Source organism: Octodon degus, unplaced genomic scaffold (assembly GCF_000260255.1).
Source record: "Octodon degus isolate 3935 unplaced genomic scaffold, OctDeg1.0 scaffold00212, whole genome shotgun sequence".
NCBI classification, from domain to species: Eukaryota; Metazoa; Chordata; class Mammalia; order Rodentia; family Octodontidae; genus Octodon; species Octodon degus.
In genome coordinates this window covers 3,632,654-3,643,358 of record NW_004524788.1, presented here as the reverse complement: position 1 = coordinate 3,643,358, position 10,705 = coordinate 3,632,654, and the positions used below count along the sequence as shown (strand labels likewise).

Sequence of the window (10,705 nt, the reverse complement as noted above, 5' to 3'; positions counted from 1 at the left end):
TCTAAGATTTACAAGCCCCTGTCCCTTCTCCTTGTTGCATGGCTGCCCCTCCCTTTCCAAGTATCCAGTTATAACCAGTATGAGAAATTGCTCAAAGACAAAGTACTAAACCCTAACCTTTAGGAGTAAGGAAGGACAAAGTCCTCCTGGGCATTTCAGCCACCTGTCACCAGCCAAACAGCACCCAAAGTCAGGCTGGGAGCTGGAGGAAGGAGGATTCCAGCTTCAAGTCGCAGCCTGGGCAACCTAGTGATAGCTGTCTCAAAATGAAAACAGGCTGGAGACATAGCTCAGCATGAAGGTTCTGGGTTCAATTCCCAGTGTCACAAACAAAACAAAACCCAAGGGAAAACAAAACAAAACAAAACAGTGACTAGACTCAGTAATGCCCATCAGTAGCAGCACTATAGATGCTTTTAAGTAGACACACACTCACTCTATATATCTAGAGATATTTTTTAAATGTATAATTTTTTTTTTTTTTTTTTTTTTTTGAGAGACAGGGTCTCACTATAGTCCAAGCTGAACTTGAACTCATGATCCTCCTGACTCATCTGCCCGAGTACTGGGGTGGCAGGCATATGCACTCCTGTATCCAGCTAGAAGCCATACATTTGAGATTTGCTTTCACAGAACACTTAGAAATCAAGGTGAAGCTGGTTGGAGTACTCGCTTTTATTGGGTCACACATGCTCTGCAGCCTGTCAGATCAGTGTCTGGGGAAGCTGGCTGAGGACGCTGAGGGCCCAGGAGTCCACTGAAGTTCAGAAGCTTTGCTTCAGCCAGGCTCCCACAGGCAGGAAGCGTCCTGTGCCACCTACAACCCCTACGCCTTTTGTTCCAGAAAAGGCCAGGCACCTGCAGGGCTTGGTCTGAGCTGTCAGGTGCACTCTGGGACAGGGCCCAAGGCTGAGGGAAAAGTCCTTCCCATCGCACCCGCACACTGGGTGGCAGGAGCCGGGCAGGGCAGGCTGGGCTGTGAAAGTCTTGTAAGGCTAGGAGTTTATCCCTGAATCCCTGATCCTGTGGGGGGCCAAAACAAGTTGCAGACTGGCAATACAGCCTGTGCCTTCCCTGGGACTCTGTGCCAACACCCAGCATTTTGCTCACCAACTGCTCCACCTACCACGCAGCTCAGTGCACAGCAAGCCTTACTGTGGCAGGGTGTGTGTGTGTGTGAGCGTGAACACACACACAGGGAGGGGGATTGGGCATGGCCTAAAATGCAAGAACGGCACGGCGAACATTTCAGGCTCCTTCATCTCCTCCCCCACATGCACACAGCCTTGGCTTAAGCAGAAAGCAAAGTGGGGATCCACGGGGACAAGAACATCCCCGCAGTAGCTGGCTGTCAGCCTGGCTTTGTTGGGAACTGAAAGGGCTGCTAAAGTTTTGACAATGCAAGGCTTCGCCAGAAAACGAAGCGACACAATACAGCTGAACCCAGGGTGACTTCATCGGCAGTGCTTTGTGCCTACGGACAGCAAAACTGGTGCTTTGGCAAACAGGAGGTCCCCTAAGCCCATAGCACACCCACTCCTGGCCCCTGACCCCACTCAGAGCCCAGGTCACTGCAGCTTGATGGGACGTGGTGCTCACTGAGGACACACTGGGGGAAGGTGCCACATAGGTAACTTCGCCCTCCACAAGCAAGTGAGAAGTCACCAGGCAGTGTGTGGTGCACACTGGGTGCCACAAAGCAGGGAGCTGGATTTGCGCTGGCATCGAGCGAGGGGAAGAGGCTCTGGAGTCACTTGTTCACAAGATGGCAGGGCCTGTGGCCCACCACTCTCCCTGCCAGCTCGGGGCAAGGGTGTTATGAAGCATCTGCAGAGCTGTAGGGGAAGAACTTGGTGGCCTTGCTCGGAGTGGTAGGGACGGAGCACTCCGACTCCTCATTCAGTTTGAAGAACATTTCCTGCTCCCGCTTTTTCTGATTCAAATCCTCTTCCAGAGCCTGGGGAGAGAGACAGGGTAGATGGTGCTCAGTGGGGGCTCAGGTCTCCCAACTCAGGACTCTCCAGGAAGGCCACCTTGAGAGTCCCCTCCCAGAAACAAGTGCCACCTCCTCTTCCTCTGGCCACCTCCATTCAGGGGCATCTCCAGGTCTCAAGAGATGCAATCTTGGGAATGCCAATTGTGGCAGGGTGGGCAAGCAGAGGCAGTTTCCAGCAGGAAGGCAGCCAGACTCCTGGAGGAAAAGTACGCAAAGACAGGCGAGCTGTAACAGTGAGGGTGCAGAGACATCAGAGGGCACAGTGGCTTAAACCACTACCCTGAAGTCACTGGGAGATTTTTCATGCTATGTGTACCTCTGCTCTATTCTCTGAAGATGGAGTTCTAAAGGTGTGTGGTAGGGCTGAGGAGATAGTTCAGGGGTCTAAGTGCCTGCCTAGCAAGCACAAGCACCTGAGGTTGATCCTGGGTACTGCATGCCATGCAGGCCCTAGAACCTTGGGTGCACTGTGCCAGCCCCAAAACTGGATGTGGTGGCATATGCCTATAATCCCAGTGCTGGGGAGGCTGAGACAGAGGATTACTAAGAGTCTGAACTGCATAACAAGACCCTGAATCAAATAAATAAATATTAACTTCAAAGGTGTGTGGTATGACTGTAGTTCTATGGAGTGTGATTCTTTTTCCTCCCAGGACTTGAGGATTGAACCCAGAGCTATGGCACTGAGCTGCATCCAGCCCTTTTTAGATTCTGAGATAGGGTTTCACTAAGTCATCAAGTTGCTAGGGCTGGTCTTGAACTTGCAATTCTCCTGCCTCAGCTTCCCAGACTTTAGCGATTACAGGTGTACTACACCATGCCCATTTTTTGTTTTACCTTTTTTTTTTTTTTATGTATTCAGTACAGGATCTCACTACATAGTTCGGACTCGAGAGTGATCCTCCTGTTTTCAGCCTCCCCAGCACTGGGATTACAGGTCTGTACCACCACACTGGGGCTCAGTGGCTGGCTCAGTGCACTCATGGGCGGGGCTGGTGCAGCATGTGGTGTCAGGGATCAAACCCCTGTCCCCGAGCTTGCTTAAGCAGGTGTTGAGTCCACTGAGTTATTGCATAGGCCCTTTTGTTTTACTTTTAATGTGTGTCTTGCTATGTTGCCCAGGCTGCTGGAATTACTGGCTCTAAGTGATCCTCCTGCCTTAACCTCCTGAATAGCTGGGACTAATGGCACACTCCACACACTGAAATCGGAAATTAGGAAAGATTTCTTAAGAGTTCTCAAATTATACGTATTCAATTCATAAAGGAAGCAAAGTATAATGGGAAGAAGATGGGCTCGACATACAGCGCTGCCAGAATGCCTGGATTTTCCAACAAAATTAGAACTCTAGATTTCTATGTGAAATTTACTTAAAGACTGGCAACTTAAAAATGTTAATAAACCATTTCTGACCCTACTTTAACCTTTACTCTAAAAATACTAAGTTTTTTTCTTTTTCTTTTTTTGGGGCTGCTCGGCTAGTCCCCTAACACCAAGCTACACCTCCTGTCTGGAATATTAATAACATACTCTTTTTTTTCCGGAACCGGGGATTGAACTCAGGCCCTTGCGCTTGCCATGGAAGCGCTTATTCCACTGAGGCATCTCCCTGGCCCTTGGAATATTAATAACAGCTACTACTGTTTGAGCACAGAGTGGTTTATAATTTGCCCAGGATTTCACAGCTAGTACACGCTAAGCACCTGTTATGGTTTGTGTCTAGGTGTCTCCCCAAAACCTCCTGTAGTCAGAGGCAGCTTCTGGAGTTTGTGATCCATTATTGTGAGGGTGGATGCTGCACCTGCCCTGAGGCAGGTAATTTGCATTACAATGTAAGGAGAGAGAGCCTAGCTAGCTGCCAGAGCAGCTGCCCCTCCCTTAACTCTCTGCTCTTTGCCTCGGCCTTGAAAGGTTGCTCTCTGCCTTGTGCTGCTCTGCCCTGGAGCCAGCTGAGCATGGACTGAAACCTTCAGTAACTGTGAGCTAAATAAACCTTTCCTTTCCTCTTTTGGCCTGTTTGGTATCTGTCCCAACAACAAGAAAAGAGTAACTGAGACAGCAGCATCCCTCCTCCAAAAATACAAAACTCTAAATGCTTCAGAATCTGAAACTTTTTGAGTACTGGTCTGATACTATAAGTAGAAAATCCACAGCCAACTTTATATGGGATGTAGTCAAACACAGGTATCCTGAAAATATCAGATAAAATTGCCTGCAGGCCCCGTGTGCAAGGCTGCTAGGCAACTCTATGCTTGGGCTTGGGTCCTGTCTGCAACACATCTCATTTTGTATGTGCAAATATGCAAACACTGAAGCAGTCCACACCACTTCTGGCCCCAAGAATTCTAAATAAGCAGGGCTGGGAAGATAGCTCAGTGGCTTAAAGGCCTGCCTGACAGTGCAAGGTCCTGAGTTTAATCCCTGGTACCAAAAATAAAAAAATACAAATAAAAGAATTCCAAGTAAGGGTTACTCAACATGTAACAGGAAAGTTAGGGCTCCATCCACACACCTGACTCCAAGGCCTGTGCTCTTAAATTTATCACTTTCTTCTCCCACCACCAGTACCTTCTAAGGTCAGTGTCAACAAGCTTCTTCCTGTTATGCCAGACAGTAAACACTTTTGGCTTTGCAGGACAAAAGGACTCCACTGCGGCTAACTCAACTCACTGCAGCACAGAATCGACCAGGGATCAAATGGAAATGACAAGGGCCTGCCCCTTAGCTCAGTTCTTTAAGTGGCTGCTTCAACAAAGCAGTCAGGCTCAGGTTGCTGTGGTTTGATCCCCACAACTCAAGTCAGCCAAACTTGCCCTGAAGGCATTCGGAGCCAGCCAAAAAAAAAAAAAAAAAAAGGAAATGACAAAGGGCTGTGACCTGTGACCAATAAACCTGTTTACAAACACAGGGAAGGGGGTCGGGGAGATAGCTCAGCTTGCCTGCCTGAGTTCAACCCATGGTTCCACAAACAAAAACACAGGGAAGGACCAGATTTGCCCCATAGGCAGGACTGCTAACACCTGACATGACTTGTGGGAGGTTTTATTTTTGTGTTAGTGATAACCTAAGCAACACAGCATTGGCCCTACTAGGCATTCTGTACTTGAAAGGAATGAACCTGCATTTTTTTTTTTTTTGGACAGGGTCTCACAATATAGCCCAGGCTGGCCTTGAACTCAGGGAGATCCTCCTGCCTCAGTCTCCCAAATGCTGGGATTATAGGTGTGTACTACCAGCCAGGCAATCTGGATTTTTATAAAAATACTCCACCAGAAAAACAAAACAAAAAACGTCCACCAGTGTAGTCACTTCCCTTCTATAAAAGGGAGGGAGCTCAAGGCAGCTATCATGCAAGAATGTAAGAGTCCATTTATTCCAGAGTATAAACCACCACCCCAAGTCAGTGTTCTAGCACCAACCAAGGTAGGTAATGACAGAAGACTTGGACACAGTATCATTTTGCAAACAGGCAGGCCCCCCCCGCCCCCCCTCCCCAGCAGAATTCACTGCCGCTTCCCCCACCTGCATACGTGCAGTGCAGCCCTGCATCTAGGCCCCCAGGAGCCAGCTGACTTAGAAGGCAGCTGCTAGGGGAAGTGCCCAGCCTGGAGGCCAGTCTTCCTATGTCAGCAGGAAGATCATTGATTTGAGTGTCAAGTATCAGTATCTCAGCCAGCCATGGTTACAGAAACTGGTGAGTGTGGGCCAGCTAACAGCAAGGTCTGGGGCCCTGACCAGCTTCCAGCCAGAAAGCTCCATTCCCCGGGAGGAAGTCTCGACTCAAGGACTTCCAAGGCCATTTCAGAGCTGTGGAGGGCAGCTGCCTCCTGTCCGGATCACAGGTGCAGCAAGCAGAACTGAGGCACGACAGCTGCACATGGGAAGGAGATCAAGCGCAACTGGGGCGATTCCGCCTTGGAGAGCTTAGGAAATATGTGTGTCTCTAGCTACACCAAGGGCTGGTGACATTTTGCAGAACACTGTATAATACTGCTATCTCTACAGACTACGCAGACCTCGTGACAGTTAATCTCTTGTTTTTTTTTTTTTTTCTGTCCTACAGATTGAACCCCCAGAGCTTTCACACTGAGCTGCATCCCCAGCCCTTATGTATACATACGTACATAACACACACACACACACACACACACTTATTTTTGATAAAGGTTCTTTTTTTTTTGGGGGGGGGGACCGGGGATTGAACTCAGGCCCTTGTGTTTGCCAGGCAAACGCTTATTCTACTGAGCTATCTCCCGGCCCCTTGATAAAGGTTCTTGCAAGTTGCCCACGTGGGACTCTAACTTGTGGTCTTCCTGTCTAAGCCTCCCAGAATGCCAAGATTACAGACGTATGCCACCATACCAAGCTAGTGATGATAACCTTATGTGCCACGTGGAGAGGCCATGGTACCCAGCTCTCCGGCCAAACACCAGTCCAGACATCACCATGAGGATTCTTTTAAAGGCAGTGCCTGAGTATCTAGTATGCATGAGGCCTAGGCTCCATCCCAGCACCAAAAAGGGAGTTTTTTTAAAAAGATACGATTAATATTTAAATCAGTAAGCTAGGCACATGCTTGCAATTCCAGCTCCATTTCTCCCCATGGGAGGCTGAGGCAGAACCATAAGTTCAGATCTATTCTGAAAAATTCAGCAAGATCATGTCTTAAAAAAATGAAATGGCAGGGCTGGCCAAATAGCTCAGCAGACTACAGCGCCTGCAAGCAGGTACTGGGGTCAGGGGTTCAATTCCCAGGCCTGCTGTGCCAGCCCCACCCCCGGAGTGTGCTGAGATGCCAATTGAGACTGGGTGTGGTGGCATGCGTCTGTAATCCCAGCTCTTAGGAGGCTGTAAACAGGCAGATCACTGTGAGTCCGATCTAGTAGTGAGACCCTAAACACCCGGTAGACCCTTCCCTAAAAAAATACAAAAACAAAACAAGGAAAAGGCTAAAGTGCTAAAGGTCCACTGAATTCAGTTCAGTACCCAACCAGGTCCCTCTGAGGAAGAAAGAATTCTGCCTCCAGGCTGCAACCTTCCCTCTGCCCCAGGCCTCCAGCTTGGGCCCTGCCCTGCAGCTTTCAGAGTTACCAGCTGCCACAATTAGATGAGCCGGTTCCTTAACTAACTCATTGCCCTGCCTAACACCCCAACACTGGTGAGCAGCAGGAGCCCCTAGAAAGTGCTACGGAGGGGGCGTGTGTGAATTCTCCCTGACCCAACCTTCCTCCAAGCTTTCATCATTTAATTATCCTGGTTTCCTTACTGATCCTTCTGCTTTCCCCCTTGGCCCTCCTACAGCAGCCAGAGGGGCCCTTTGCAAACCTGAGTCGGAGAGTGCCCCCCCTCTGCTCAGAACCCTCCAGTGGTGGTCATGGTGGTCATCTCAATAGAAGAAAAGCCACACTTCACCCAGGTCCCCTCACGCCCCCATCTCTACCCCCCCCATGTCACACCCGTGCTGCTGTAGCCCCCGGTCCCTGGCCATGGTAGGTGCACTGGCACCTCAAGGCCTCTGCACTTGCTCTTCCCTGTGCTGAGAATGCTTCCTCCGGGAACCCGATGGCTCCCTCCTGTCCTCCAGGACGTCACAGAAGCATCACATCTTCAGCGAGGCCTCCCTGCAACCCCATCCCCGTGCCCTTCCCTGCTTCTCTGCCCTTCGGTAGATCAGCTCCCTGAGGGGATGTGTCTGTTTCAGACAGGGTAGGATGTCCAATGCCTGCAATGGTTGGGCAGAAGGATTTTTTTTTTTTTTTTTTACTCGGAATGCCTTCAGGGCAGGTTTGGCTGGCTTGAGTTGGGGGGATCAACCACAGCAACCTGAGCCTCACTGCTTTGTTGAAGCAGCCACTTAAAGGACTAAGTTACGGGGCAGGCCCCCAGTGACTGGGGAATGAACAAGTGAACAAACGCACCATGACCAAACTGAAGACGGCAGATAATGGCAACGCTGCATAGTAAGTCCCACAACAGGGTGCAGACAGGGAGTTGTGGAGCCCTAAAGAGTCAGCTGCCCAGCCTAAGTGGAAGATGCTGGCTACTGAAGCTGGTCACGCAAAGGCTGATGGGTGTAGAATTCCTGACAAAAAGGAACAGCCTGGGGAAAAAGCCCAGTAGTAAAGAATGGCAACACAAATGGTATGAATAGTTATTTGAGTAGCAAACATTGTTCAGAGCACAAGTATGGAACAAAGTAAAAGGAGATGAAACAAGAGCTGTGATTCTCAAAGTGTGGTCCATGGACCCCTAGAGAACCCAGCTGCGGGCAGGTGGCAAAGTAGCTCGAACCCTTTCCTAAGACTACGACATAATTTATCCTTTCACTGTAGAGATTTGAGTCAGTGGTATGAAAACAGTGATGGCTAAGGGGCTGGGGAGATGGCTCAGCGGAAAAAGTGCTTTCCTGGCAAGTGCAAGGGCCTGAGTTCAATCCCCAGTTCCAGAAAAAAAAAAAAAAGAAAGAAAAAAAAGAAAACAGTGATGGCTAAAACTTCTGGAGCCCAAGGAGGAACTAAGACAATGGGTTCTTCACTATGATGGACTTGCACAGTAAAGTAAAATAAAAAAATTAAAAAGGTGTGGTGGCACATGCCTGTAATCCCAGCACTTGGGAAGCAAAGGCAAGAAGACTGACATGAGTTCGAGGACAGCCTAGGCTACCTAATGAGTTCAAGGCCAGCCTGAACACATAGTTAGACTTTATCTCGATAAACAAACAATCCCCAAACCAAAATTTAAAAAGACTAGCTGGTGAAGCAACACAGATGCCTGGTTTCGAGCTCTTGACCTCCAAGGGCATACCTCTGCTGTTCTGTACAGTGTCATGCGAGCGCACACCATGTGCACATCTGCTGCCTGTCAGAGCATGTGACTACCTCGAGGTGTCCTTGGGCGAGTGTGAGTCATGATGACCCGAACTAACTGCTTTTCTATGGGGCATCTTTTTTATTTTTATTTTATTTTATTTTTTTGAGGAACCAGGGATTGAACACAGGCCCTTGCACTTACCAGGGAAGCACTTATTCCAATGAGCCATCTTTTGGGCCTTGTTTTTATTTTTAAATCATTACACCTATTTGCAAATATTTTCTCATAACAAAATGACCAAATCACACCAAGGAGAACAACAAAGACAAAATCTGAGTAATCAACAAAAATCAGAATTTTAGAAAACAAGTGTCCATTGTGCTGAGCCTGAAAACTTTTCAGTATATAAGGATTTTTCTGATGAGATCAGGGGTGACATTAATGGACACTTCTTGAGTATGTGATGGTGCTAGAGAGTGACAGGAGCCAATGTGCCACTGAGCTGCTTCCCTAGACCTTTTTTTTTTTTTTTGGCAGAACTGGGGATTGAACTCAGGCCCTTGTGCTTGCCAGGCAAGCGCTTATTTTACTGAGCCACCTCTGCGGTCCCCCTAGACCTTTTTGATTTTGAGAAAAGATCTCATTCAAACTCAAGTTTCCTGAGAGGCTGGGCATGCAGGCATGTGTCACCACTCCTGGCGACACAGTACTTTTTGTGCATTTGTGGTGCTGAACATTAAACCTACAGCCTTCATACTGGGCTACATATCCAGCCCTTTTTTAGTTTTTAAGTGAGAGTCTCACTACATCACTGAATTGCACAGGCTGGGCTCAAACTTGTGATCTTCCTGCCTCAGCCCCATAATACTGGACTTACAAGCCTGCACCACTGCACCCAGCTGACCTACTGTAATATCTCATATATAATGTGTCAACATTTGGATGATCTGAATTAACTCCATGAACCCATTATTTTCCAAATGGCCAATAGCAGGATCCTGGAGGGGAGAAATTCTAAAGTACAAGACAGAGGGGCCAGAGAGATGGCTCAGTAGAATAAGCGCTTGCCTGGCAAGCACAAGGATCTGGGTTCAATCCCTGGTTCTGCCAAAAAAAGAAAAAAAAAGACAGAGCAGTGGGTTTTAACAACAGATGACAAAAAGTTCACTGATAGTGGACGCAGGTTTCATCTACAACTAGTCTTGTAGACACTGCCATTGTACTGGGGAGTGGCTCAGTTCACCTTGCATATGGGAGACCGATAAAGAGGGATACTGCCATTTGTTGCATTCTGGTGTATTATCAAAGGAGATATGTAATTATTGGTTTTTTTTTTTGTTTTGTTTTGTTTTGTTTTTTGTGGAACCAGGGATTGAACTCAGGCCCTTGTGCTTGCCAGGGAAGTACTTATTCCACTAAGCCATTTCCCGGGCCCCCTGTTTTGTTTTTTTTAGACAAGATTTCACTATGTAGTTCAGGGTGGTCTTAAACTCACTATATAGCCCAGATTGGCCTTGAACTCACAATGATTCTCATGCCTCAGCTTCCCAAGTGTTGGGATTAGAGGCATACTTATCTGAAAAGGCAATTAAAATATTCTTTTTCCTAATAGCTATCTGTGGGAAGCCAGATTTTCTTCATAAACATAAACTGAGATAACACATCACAACAGATCAAATGCCAAAAGAGTTAAGAATTTAGAAACCTTTGAAACATTAAGCAGATTTGCTAAATGTAAAAGTATCAGGGCTGGCCAAATAGCTCAGCAGATTAAAGCGGCTGCTTAGGCAAACACAGGCAGCAGGAGCTTGATCCCTGGCGTGCCATGCTGGCCCCGCCCCTGGGGCACACTGAGATTTGCGATTGAGACTGGCCATGGTGGCATGTGCCTGTAATTCC

General features: G+C 48.1%; 1 protein-coding gene across 1 annotated transcript in view; it reads right to left on the bottom strand.

Annotated features, from left to right (window-relative positions):
• Positions 1–290: 290 nt before the first annotated feature.
• Stk10 (serine/threonine kinase 10) overlaps positions 291–10,705 on the bottom strand; it is a 120,981-nt gene continuing 110,566 nt past the window's right edge. Inside the window, exon 19 of the mRNA XM_023705042.1 lies at positions 291–1,957. Coding sequence (XP_023560810.1) covers positions 1,817–1,957 — 141 coding nt within the window. The 3' untranslated portion in view covers positions 291–1,816. The remainder of the gene's footprint in view (positions 1,958–10,705) is intronic.